This window comes from Passer domesticus, chromosome 8 (genome assembly GCF_036417665.1).
Source record: "Passer domesticus isolate bPasDom1 chromosome 8, bPasDom1.hap1, whole genome shotgun sequence".
NCBI lineage: Eukaryota > Metazoa > Chordata > Aves > Passeriformes > Passeridae > Passer > Passer domesticus.
Window position 1 is genome coordinate 9,417,396 of NC_087481.1, and position 12,492 is coordinate 9,429,887.

The following is a 12,492-nucleotide window of genomic DNA, read 5'->3' on the forward strand; positions in this document are numbered from 1 at the left end:
GAGCAGGGCTGCCCTGGGCACCCTCAGAGGGACAGGGCAGGATGGCTCCTGCTGCCAGGGGGTGAAGCTGGGGCTGCAGCCAGGACTGCCAGGGCTGTCCTGCAGAGCAGGTCCTGCAGCCCTCAGGGCTCTTGGCCAGCCCAGGGGATGTGCCACCTGCCAGGGGCAGCTCTCAACCTGCCTGGCAGCTCCCCATGGACACTGCAGGGGAGAAGTTGGAGGTGGCAGGAGCAACCCCCATCAGGGCAGATTCCTCCTGCTGTGGAGATGGTGCTGCATGGCCAGGGCTGCTCTCAGCTTTCTCCTAAAGGGAAGGGGCTGTCAGCTTTGGCTCTGTCACTGAGACTCCTGCACTGTCAGCCTGGGCATGAGCAGATGTGCCTCAGATCTCCCTCAGAAATTGCCTCCTCAGCCTCCTCTCCCTACAGACAGCAGCAGCAGCACCTTGGCTTGCAGCATCTCTGTTTGTCTGCGCTGTCCTTAGGGCCCTGCTGCCAGGGAGATGCTCCTGGGCAGTGCCCTGTGCTGGGAGGGGTCTGCAGGGCAGAGCTGAGTTCCCAGGGCTGGGCTGGGCTCTGGCAGCACTGGCAGGGACAAGGCTCGGGTAGAGAGAAACAGCTCCAAATAGGCACAACTGCAGGCAGCAGACAGCCAGACCAACCTTTGGCATCCCTCCCTGTCCAGCTGCACAGGGAAAGAGAGAAGGGTTTGGAGAGATTGATTTTGAAACTGGAGTGTTCAAAACGGCCACATTATTTTTAAGTACACTTTTAAATTTGTCCATCCTGTACTAGAGGCAGGTGAAATGAACAAAGGACACCTGTGTGGGACCAGCAGGTTTGACTGCTCTGGGGCACAGGGAGCCCTGTGTTCCCTCTGGGCTCCCCAGTGTTCAGGCTGAGAGCAGTGCTAAGAACAAGACATCAGCCCCTTCTAGAAAACATGTAGTTACTTAGCAGCCAAACCTAAATTAACAAAAAAAAAAAAAAAGTAAATGAAATTTCCCCAAAGAAAGAGAAGCAATTTTGAGTGATTGTGTAAGAAATTAGCAGAGGATTGACTCAAGGTACTTTGTCCAGATTATCAATGTTGTCTTTGAATAGCTCACAATACCCAGAGTGAAGAAATGTCCAACAGCAGCTCCATCAGCCACTTCCTCCTGCTGGCATTGGCAGACACGCGGCAGCTGCAGCTCCTGCACTTCTGCCTCTTGCTGGGCATCTCCCTGGCTGCCCTCCTGGCCAACGGCCTCATCATCAGCGCCGTAGCCTGCGGCCAGCACCTGCACACGCCCATGTTCTTCTTCCTGCTCAACCTGGCCCTCAGCCACCTGGGCTCCATCTGCACCACTGTCCCCAAAGCCATGCACAATTCCCTCTGGGACACCAGGGACATCTCCTATGAAGGATGTGCTGCACAGCTCTTTCTGTTTCTCTTCTTCATTTCAGCAGAGTATTTTCTCCTGACCATCATGTGCTACGACCGCTATGTGTCCATCTGCAAACCCCTGCACTACGGGACCCTCCTGGGCAGCAGAGCTTGTGCCCACATGGCAGCAGCTGCCTGGGCCAGTGCCTTTCTAAATGCTCTGCTGCTCACAGCCAACACATTTTCCCTGACCCTGTGCCATGGCAATGCCCTGGGCCAGTTCTTCTGTGAAATCCCACACATCCTCAAGCTCTCCTGCTCACACTTCTACTTCAGGGAAGTTGGGGTTTCTGTTTTCACTACCTTGTTAGCATTTGGCTGTTTTGTGTTCATTGTTTTCTCCTATGTGCAGATCTTCAGGGCTGTGCTGAGGATCCCATCTGAGCAGGGACAGCACAAAGCCTTTTCCACCTGCATCCCTCACCTGGCTGTGGTCTCCCTATTTGTCAGCACCTCATTTTTTGCCTACATGAAGCCCCCCTCCATTTCCTCCCCATCCCTGGATTTGACAGTGTCAGTTCTGTACTCGGTGGTGCCTCCAGCTCTGAACCCCCTCATCTACAGCCTGAGGAACCAGGAGCTAAAGGCTTCAGTGTGGAGACTGATGACTGGATGGTTACAGAGACATTAAAATGCTTGGCAGTTTCTGTAAGTCACTTGTAATAAAATCATCTTTAATGGGTCTTATTCAGTTTGGTGGTTTGTTTGTTCTTTTATTTCCATTGTTTTTGTTTTTAATATTGTACACAAAAAAATGCCAATATTTGGTGCCATTTTTGATATTGTTTCTCTCCAGCTTTGCTGTCACCGACACACTCTGTCAATGAGGGGTTGTGCTCTTGATGGCTTCAAGTGTACTAATGGATCTCCCAGCAGAGTTTACACCACAGATCCCCTTTTATTGCCTTCTCTGGAGCTGCAGCAGCAATGTCTGTGTGCAGAGCTGGGGCAGAGCAGTGCTGGCCCAGCAGCTGTGCCCAGCAGCAGCAGCAGCACTTGGTGTTGCCAGTGCTGCTGCCATGGCCCTGCCCCGCTGCCCTGGTGGCCCTGGTGTTGCTGCAGGGCCTGAGTGCTCTCGGGGCCGGGCACAGTCCTGGGGGTGGCAGTGCGGGGGCTGCAGCAGGGACAGGCCATGGGCACTGCTGGGGCAGCGCTGACGCCTCAGGCCAGGCCCTGGGGGCTGCAGGCTCCTTGCCCAGGCTCTCTCAAGAAGACGGCCAGGCCAATGCTCAGCACAGAAAAGCCCCAGGCTGAGCAGCCCCAGGCTGGCCTTGGGCAGGCTGGGGGCAAACAGCATGGCTGGGGCTCTGCAAGGGCCCTGGGGGAGACGGGAAGGAGCAGCAGAGCAGGGGCTGATCCATCCCCAGTGCGCTGCACAGCCCAGGGCAGCGTCCCAGAGCGTCCTCATGGAGCTGCCAACAACATCCCCCCTCTGCAGCCCTGGCCTCTCCCCCAGCTCACACAGGTGCCGCATCCTTGCAGGCACAGCCACGGCAGCACTGGCTCAGGAGCCCCTGTTTGCATTGCACAGAGCAGGCAGGAGCACCCCCATGCTGCTGCTGTAGGGACATGAACCTGAGGGAGCACAAATGCCATCAGCCCCTGGGGCTAGCAAGGGCTGGGGGACACCAGGGAAACCACTCTGGTTTATTGCGACAAACATTTGAGATCACCAAGTCCAACCTGCACCCTAACACTACCTTGTCTACCCAGAGCATCGTCCAGTTAACTTAACCACCGCTCCCTCATGTGCTTTCAACCAAACTTCTCTTCCAGACCCTTCATCAGCCTTGTTGCCCTTCTCTGGACACGCTCCAGCCCCTCCATGTCCTTCCTAAATTGGGGACCCAGAACTCGAGGTGTGGCCTCACCAGTGCTGAGCACTGGAGAAGAATCACTGCCCTGTTCCTGCTGGCCACACCATTCCTGATCCAGGCCAGGAGCCACTGGCCTTCTTGGCCACCTGGGCACACTGCTGCCTCATGTCCAGCCTGCTGTCCATCAGTGCCCCCAGGTCCCTTTCTGCCTGGATGCTCTCCAGCCACTCTGTCCCCAGCCTGTAGCACTGCAGGGGTTGTTGTAGCCAAAGTGCAGGACCCGGCACTTGGACTTGTTAAACCTCACCTTGTTGGATTTGTTTTTAATAACTGCCCCGTCTGTCTCTGCAGGGGAGCAGTCTACACAAACGCCATGTTAGCAATTTCCTCAGACCAGATGTGATGGGGAATAAAAGCTGTTAGCACCAGGAGCTGGTGGGTGGCTGACTGAAGCTGTTTGCTTCCTGCCAGCCAGGAAAGAGTTTGGGAGGCTCCTGCAATGGGTTAGCTCCAGAAGTTTTTGGAGACCCTGGCTCTTCTACCACACCTTTCCCAGCCCCGTGGTGCTGGCTGGGGCCACCCAGAGGTGTCAGCAGCCTTGGTGAGCGAGGTGCAAGAGGCTGCCTGGCTCCCAGCAGGAGCTGTGCTGTCAGATGTGTTAATTAAGGGAGCTCTGGTAGATACTGGTGACAGTGGAGCCAGGACATGGTGCCAGTCCTGCTGCAATTCATACATATCTGTGAGAATTTTGAGTGCAGAGGGAATGCTGCTTTAAATACCCTCATTTCCTCTCCCACTCCCTTCTGGTCTGGCTTCAAGCAGCCTTGCTCCAGAGAGAAATTAAAATCTGCTTCCATTCCAGGATACTTTTATTCTCCAGCATTTTCTCCTGCTTTTCTCCAGAGGTGGAAGTGAGTGTGAACCTCCCTTTGGAAGAGGTAGGTTTCTGGAAGGGGACTTTCCCCTTCTCCAGTGCTGCTGATCACCTTGGTGGCATGTGAGGGGCTCAGGGCAGTGGCCTGGGGCCTCCCTTGTGTCAGTGCTGCCACAAGGAGTGGGCAAAAACTGTCCCATGGCTCTGAATCTACCAGAAATGCTGCTGCCTCATCCTCCTTAACTCTGGAAGCAGGAGAAACTAATCTGCTGCATCAATCTATGAGTGAATTGATCCTCTGGACTTGGAGCTTTTCTGCTTCTCTATCTCAGAGTTCTTCCATCAGCCCACATGAGTGTCAGCTTTTGTGTAATTTGCCTGTGGGACCTGTGAGGAAAAAGCCCTGGATGTGACAGGATGTGCTGCAGTACTCTGGGGCACAGCTAATTGTTTCCTTTTGGAGTTGTCTTGACCACGGATTTGTTAACAGGGTTCTGTTTCCTGCTGGTTGCCTTGATCAGATGTGCCCAGAGCGTGTGCAAGGAGGTTCCCCAGCACAGCTGAAGACTAAGACATAAGGAGGAATCCTAGTTTGAAAGGATGAGAGCAAAACCAAAATAAAAGGATGTTTTAGCCCAAAGTTAGCGTGAGTCAGCAGGTAGGAATCAGCTCTTCCCTGGATCCCTGTCCTTCCTGTGCCTGCAGTGCTGTGATCCATCAGCAGTCCTGGAATGCAGGAATATACATTATTTAGCTGCTATTAAGCTGGTTGTAACACATCTGCTAAGAGCCCTCAGTATTTGCCACATCCAAGTGAGATGAGTATTCACTTTGACATTTTTAATGCCATCTGAAGTTTCACTTGTGAAAAGTCACCTTTCTGTCGTTGGCTGAGCTGCTTGGAAAAGCTGAGTCTCTACAAACAGCAGCATGGCAGCAGGGTTATAATGCATCCTTGGAAAAACAGCCTGGAGCCCTCCATAGATCTCACTGGGGAGCAGGCTCTGTGCAATATATTCCAATATCTCTAAGCAACAGCTTAATGCGTTGCCTTGTCTGCTTAAATAGCAGAGCTCCTCTGGCCTAAAAGCCTCAGCACCAGAGGGTTATGGAGTGCAAATTGCTGCTGAATGAATTTGCTGCTTTCTTCACTCTGGTTTCCCCTCCCTTTTGTGTTATGACAGTGAAATGACTCATCTTCACCTCTTCTCACTTTAGAGAAATGATCTAATATTTTGTACAATGTTCATTGTAAAAAACCCCAAACCAACAAAACAGATGAAATCTGTTTTCTGGAACAACGTTTTCCTTTGCAATTACACAGAGTTGGCACCTTTCTCCACACTCTTTTGACCAACAGACATTGTGGAGTACCAAGTTTACAATACCATCAACTATTGTAAGGAAAAGAGGGAAAAGCAAAAGGCCTGGTTTGAGCTTAGTGAAACTTGTTTCTGGCTTTGGACTGCAATAATTTATTACAGCTCTGTTTTACAATTAATACCAGCCTGACCTACTTCAACAGGACATCATAATTCTTGTGGCCATGTATGTGCTCATGAAAATTCAGTGATAAGAGCATGAGCTGTGTTAGTTATGTCAGTGTGATGGAGAAAACTGTAAGGTGGATAACTAAGGTGAATTGAGTAGGAAATGGTGTGCTATAAAACTCATAATAAAAATAATTTAAAATACAAAAGATAAAAGGAAAAGGGAAGGGATTACTGCAAGATGAGGTTTATGGCTGGTGCTCTCAGCACCCCATGCTCATGGCCATAGCGGGGATGCTTGAGCAAGTGAAGGAGGGACTGGATTCAGTGTGGACCCCAGAAACAGCCCCAAGAGCAGTGACAGTCAGGAAATCCTGGCTCTTCTCTCTTTAAAATCTAATTTGAGCCCCAAAGCAAAGCCCCAAATTTAATTCCCTGGGGATTGAAGGTGTGAGGTCTTTGACTGGGGCTTTCACAGCACGCTGGGTAAATAAAGCTCGCATCAGAAATCATATTGGTGGAAACTATAGATAACCATACCAAAAAGAAGTTTTGCATGCTTGTGAAGGCGATGCAGAAAAAGCCAAGACATAAAGGTACACCTCTGTGTTTTCCACAGGGAATAATTTCTGAAGTGCAGAACTCACCAGGCCATGCAGGGCCTCCTGCCAAGGGGAATGATTTCAGACAAGAGCTGACTGCATGGGAGAAAGTGTTTTGTGTTGGAGGGCTGCATTATCACTGAAGTTTTTCACTTCTAATACTTGGTAATATCAGTGCCATTTTGTCAGTGAGGAGCACACTTAGTGCCTGAGACATCTCCATCTCCACCTGCTTCACAACTCCACTTGAAGGCAGATGAAAATTATTTCCTTGTAAATGACCTGTTTTCACCAAACTCTGCAAACTCTTAATGAGGCTCTTTGCCATGAATTTGATTTTCTATTTATTTTCTCTTTTTTTTTTTTTTTTAATAAGAAGAATTGCTTTCTCCTTGCAAATGTTAAGTATTTTTTTCCCCACCTGGGATATCAGGAGGTGCACATGCTGTACAGAAACACTCCCCAACTGCATCAATAACCTTTTTGTACTGCTGAGTGAGTCCTAGAAAACTGCAGAACAGTTTTGTGTCTCTGCAGGTTACTTGGCAATCAATTCTCCATCTCTGATATATGCTAATTTACAGTAAAGATGTGATGAACTCCTTCCTCTGCAATCAGAAGTTGGCAGTGCCCATTCTTCTGCAGATTTATGGGTTCAGCAGAATACTATCATAGGAACAGAGGTGTTCTGCAGCATTCCTGCTTGATTTGCTCCTCATTTTTTGGGGCAGGCAGCAGCCTTCTACAGCCCTAAAAAGGACAGGGAATTTTCTGGACTGGAAAGAAAAGCATCCGTGAGAGAGGCAGAATGTGATGCTGTTACCCATGGCTGGTGTTGCCACCTCTGTAGTCAAATTTCCCTCCCTTGCTGCCTTGGGGCATCTGAGTAATGGGTGGTTTGTAGTGATGTTCTCCTTATTGAAATCAGTCAAGAGTTTGTGGACTGATTTCCAGCATGAAAACAAACCCTGTTTTGCTGGTTGTATGAGGGAAAAAATTATTTCAGGCAGAGAGAGGACAGAAAGAGGTGAGAGACCACTGAATTGTTTCCATCTGGCTGCAGGGAGGGAGAACAGTTGTGGTGTGGAGATGCGTTGTTAATGCAAAAGCAACAAAAAGCAACCCAAATAGTGAGTGAGCATCACTTGAGCTGCACCTCTGCCAGTTAGGGATGGATCCCTCCTGCTCCTTCCCATGCCTGAGGCGCCTGCGTGGGACTGGTTGTCCCTGTCATTTACCTTTCAATTGCACAACAAACAACAAGTTTCTTGGAAAACAGTTGGCTTTTCAGACTCTCCCGGGCATTCAAGTGAGTCCAGAAGATGTAGGGATGAGCTGATAAGTGGCTTTGGATGGTCTTGGCTGTTGGGTGTTGCTATGTTTCCTGAGGCTCCAAAGCAATGCCTGGCACGCTGCTTTTGTGAAAGGCAGAACAGCTCAAGAGAAAAATGTGCTTGAAATTACCTGTTCTGGGGAAATGCAATCACTGTGAATTTTCTGCTAGGAACTGCTTGTGAACAAAGATGGAGCCTGAATGAGGGATCTGCCCTTGTGGGGGTGCCTTACACTGACACAAAGCTCTCTGTGCCTCTCCAGAGGGTTGTCACCCTACAGAAAGTTGTCACTTGAGCAATCTCCTGGCAGGGCAGGGAGGGGCATTTGACTTCACAGCTGCGTGCCTGGGAAAAACAACGAGGCAAATTCTTCTTTTTCTTGGCCAGGAAAGCCAGGGTGTGTGCCTGCTGTGTTCCACGAGGAGGAAATCAATTGCTGAGGGATTTCTGCTGGGAGATTTGTGCTTTATGAAATTCATGCCAGGGGCAGAGGACTGGGGAGCTGCCAACGATAGCACTGTCTTCCTCCCCTCTGCTGCTTTAATTGTTTGTAATGATTTAATAATTAGCACTGTTCTTCCCTGCAGCAAACATAGGCATGTGGCATTTTATTACCTTTATTAGGGCCCCTGTTTGGAATTTCTTTGCTGTATTTCCTTCTTTGCAGAATTGGTCCAAAACTTGGAGGAGTTGGTGTGAGAACTGGACTTTGTGCTGTCAACATTCTGAGTGTTGAGCCAGTGCTAAATCCGTGCAACTATATGGGAATGAAATAAATGACATGATTTAAACAAGGAAATGCTCCTGGCTTTGGCATTTCATCTGCACAAATGCACACTAGGAGAGGAAGAGCAAATCAGGTACAAGCTCCCCGTACTTACAGAAGAATGAATGGAAGTAATTTCCTGTTTAGGCTGGAAATTAGGAGAACATTTGTACCCATCATAAGGATGTTGAACTGGAGCAGCTGCCTAGTGACAACAGACAAGTGGAGAAGTGAAACCCCAAATTAAAGGCTTTGAGTGTCAAGGTTTTTGGATGTTGGGGTCTTCAGAAGCAGATCTTGTGAGTCCCATGGGCAATGCAGAGGGCTTCCCAGGGGAGCATCTCTGTCCCGTGCCAGGGACCTGCTGCCCTGGTCCCACAGAGTGATTTGGGGGGTACCTGATGGCCCAGCAGAGCTTGGGGAAATGCCTCAATGTTTGCTGGATTTGAATGGCATTTGGGTCAAACTGAGTTTCTCCTCTGAGGGATGGAGTCTTGAGCTCTCACAGGTTTTGCTTGAACACTTCTTTAATCTGTCCCCCACCCCAAAACCCCCAGCAGATCCCTGCTCCTCCCTCTCTGTGTCTCCCACAGCTGTGATCCTCAGAGCTTTTCCCTTACACAAAAAAACCTGGAAATTGCCTGGGTTTTATTCCCTCTTGGTGACAAAATTGTCTCCTATTGTGCAGCTCAGGGGGAAAGGAACCTCTTCCTCCCTTCAGTTTTCTGCAACAAAGTGTTTTGTTCCTCTTTGTGAAGAACTAGGAAGAAACACTTCTTTTTAAGCTGAGGGAGCCCAATTCAATTCCCTCATCATTTTGAACAAAATGGCCAAGTTATTTATGTTGAAAGTCACTCCAAAATTTTGAAGAGACCTTTTTAGAAAATATTTCTCTTGGTGACTGATTACGAGTGGGTATGGGAAGAAACTCTTTGCCTTCAACCACTCAAAGCAGTAATTTCTTCCCAAAGAGTAGATGTAATTTCATTTGCTGGGTGAAAAAAAATAAGTAGTAGTGGACCAAAGGAGCTTCAAGCTGATCTCCATTTGCTGTCAATGACTGAATTAAATGCACAGGGTTCCTATCAGCTGTGCCAGACAAAACATTGCTTTTGGGTTATTGGAGGTTTTGTTGGAAGTCTTTGTAGCATGAACAGTTTGTGCACTTATCTCTGCTGGCTTCAGCCATTCCTGCTGTCCATCATATCTTGCTATTATAAGGCAGCTCTTTTCATTATGTTGTCTTTTAATTCATATATCTGAGCCTTTTTCTACTTCTAGTCCCAGTTTTCAGGAGGACAAACATTTTCTTATCTGTGAGTGTATTCAGTGGTGGCCACACAAGTGAAGGCAAGGAACTGGCAGGTGATAATTTATGGAACTCTATAATGGGCAAAACTCAGCATTCAATTTCCATCTCCCTAGAAATCTCTATTTCTTTTCTTGTCTCTTGTGCTCTTTGTAGCTGGTCTGAGTTTAGTGCTTGGAAATGCAATTCTATGGATCCCAATTCTTTTGAGAGAGAATAATCTTGTACACAAAGCCAAATAAATTGAACTTTTCAATATTAGAGCAGTTTGACATCCAGGCTTGGGCACCTGGCAGTGGTCAGTGCCTGGCCAGCCTCAGAACACAGAGTTTATATGATTTACGTGCAATTTAATTCATTGGAGACAAAGTAAAATTGCCTCTTATTTGCTCAGCACTAAAAATCCATCTGAAGCTGATTGCCAAGACATGCTGCTGAGTGATGGGATTAACCCCTGCAATGGCACCATGAAATGAGAGACTGGGAGAGGAATATTAAACAATGACATTTCCAACCATGGGCAGACCCTGGAGTTCTGCTCTTGGCTTGGTGCTGTCAAAGGGGCTGCTTTTGATGGTTTTAGAGACATAACCTGGGCAGTGAAATGCACCTCAGGCACCAACTGCATCTCTGGTGTCTGCAAGTGCCTTTATCTCCCTTCATGCTCCTCAGAACCAAAATCCTGCAAGGACCAAGTGAATCTGAGACTTTGGAAAGGCCCAATAGTGACAGATTTTGGTGAGATTTGAGTCAGGAGATGGAAGCAGCAGCAGCAGGTGCTGTAATCTTTATCCTTGCGCTCTCCTGCATGCTGGTGCAGTGTGAAGGAGGCAGGGATTCCATAAAGCACCTTCTGTAGCTCCTGAGGGAAAACCAGTGGCAAGTTCTTTAATTTCTTAGAGTTTCAGGCATGTGTTGTGTGGCTGTGCTGCCCCCCAGGGCCAGGCTCTGCCTCTCTCTGCTCCAGCTGGTGCTTCCAAACTGCCCTCTGTGATTTTTATTTGCAAACCACCTCTCTGACCAGCTTCCACTTTGCTTTAAAAATTCAGCACCACGTTTGCGGCTGAACAGGTCCCAGAGCTGGGGAGGAGGATTTGAGATGCAATTTGCATGACAGAATTGTTACAGCGGGGAAAATGTCACATCCCTCCTGTGCCTGGCACTGCTAATCTTGTTCTGAACATTGAAAACCTCTTCAGCTGCTCTCATTATACCTCAGTTTGATTACTGCTTTGATTTCACACCTCTTTCATGCAGGCTTTTCCTCTCTCCTTAGCTGGAATTGTCAGGCCTGAGGAGAGAAATTTTGTTGAGCCTTGGGACAGTTCCCATATATCCCAGCTCCTAAAGCTGCTTTGAATTATCTTGGGAACCTGAGCATGAGATAAACTGTCAGGACTTTAGTGAGAGGAAAAGTAAGGCACAGAGGCCAAAGTGTAAATGCAGAGTCTGGGTTACCAGAGTTGTGGGGATCTGAGCCCTGCAAACTCATGTTGTTCTCTATGAATGGCTGATTCCTTCTGTATCTCCTCCTGAAATTTCTGAGGACCAGGGCTGGTGCTGGAACTGCAGCCACACAAACTCCCCACGGAGCTTTGTGGGACCCAGTGGGAATCATTGATTTGCTGCTTTTGATGAAAAGTTGTGACATGAACCTCAGTGTCAGGGAGGTGACAGGTTAATGCTGCTGCTGTCAGACAGTGCCCACACACTGTGTCTGGAGACAGCTCTGGAGAAGATGAAGAAAAACCAGGATTAAATCCCATGTGCTACTGAGCTCTATCAGAAACTGCTTAGAGTGAAGTCTGTGAAGTGACTGGGGAGAGCTGGGTGAAAGGGACAGCTCTGAGAAATGTGTGGTACATCAGGGATGTCCTAATACTGATCTTTGCACAGAGATGAAAACTTGTCAGTTTGCATGGCCTGAATGTCTGGTTCTGGAAATTCTGCATTGCACAAGATGGGCTGAGCTCATCTGGCTCTGAAATATCATCTCTGCACCTTAGCCAGGAACAGCATCAGAGTTCTGAACAGATTCATCAAAATCAGTCATAACCCAGAGGCAAACCTTGGCAATACACATCGGTGGCAGGTGAGGAGACCAAAAGCTTCCATTCTTGTTCTTGCAGAATGAATTCAGCAATAAAATAATCCTCTCTCTTGGCATTAAAATACTTTAGTTTCAGCTCTGCCCCAGACTGTCAGTGTCAAGTATTTCTCAGGGTGCTTGGGGTAGGTTCTCCCCCTGGAGCTCTCTGCAGGTTGATGCTAATTCCAGATGTTCCCTCAGGTTCAGATGTTTTGCTGCCTGAGCAGAGTGTGCAGAACAGGGATTACAAGCACTGGCATTTGCTGTGCTAGAAAGTGCAAGGGACATATTTGTGCCAATGAAGGTCACACCTTGAACTAGGAGGATCAATTCTTGTTGTGCTCAGAGGAGTCTGGGGAGAGAGGGGGTTTCCAAAGGAAATCTTGGTCCATGTAGGGCTGAGGCTCCCTCCAGGCTGGCTCCAGCCCCTCAGGGTGCCCAGGAGCAGGGCTTGCCCACAGCCCAGTGCACCCTCCTTAGCCCTGGGGCTGCCCAGGGAAGAGCCATGGCTGAGGCTCTGCAGGAGCACACAGGCTCAGCCCTGCTCCAACATGGGATCCATGGGCCAGGGCACGCTGGGCTTTGCCCCTACAGCTCCCAAGTGTGTCCAGAGAAACTGCAAGGAGAGGCTCACCTCTGACAGTGGGACCCCTCTGTGCACAGGGACCCCCACTCCTGGGGTGGCTGTGCCAGGGACCTCCAGCCCTGGGAACCTGGAGCAAGTGGAAACAACCACTTTGCAAAATGCTGTCTGTGCCTGAAGCAAATGCAAGGAGAACTGGG

The 12,492-nt window shown here is 49.0% G+C and overlaps 1 protein-coding gene across 1 annotated transcript; it reads left to right on the forward strand.

Moving 5' to 3' along the window:
• The first annotated feature begins 1,126 nt into the window (after positions 1-1,126).
• LOC135305575 (olfactory receptor 14J1-like) lies at positions 1,127-10,979 on the forward strand. Its single transcript, XM_064429310.1, has 2 exons — positions 1,127-2,032; positions 10,944-10,979. Exons 1-2 carry the CDS (start codon positions 1,127-1,129, stop codon positions 10,977-10,979), a joined length of 942 nt encoding a protein of 313 aa, XP_064285380.1.
• The last annotated feature ends 1,513 nt before the right edge of the window (positions 10,980-12,492 follow it).

What these genes read in the sequence shown, in the direction of transcription:
- LOC135305575 (XM_064429310.1), top strand. Translation starts at nt 1,127, where the DNA reads ATGTCCAACAGCAGCTCCATCAGCCACTTCCTCCTGCTGGCATTGGCA. An exon ending in AGGCTTCAGTGTGGAGACTG is followed by an intron (nt 2,033 to 10,943) that starts ATGACTGGATGG and finishes GAGCCTTGGGAC; the next exon opens with AGTTCCCATATATCCCAGCT.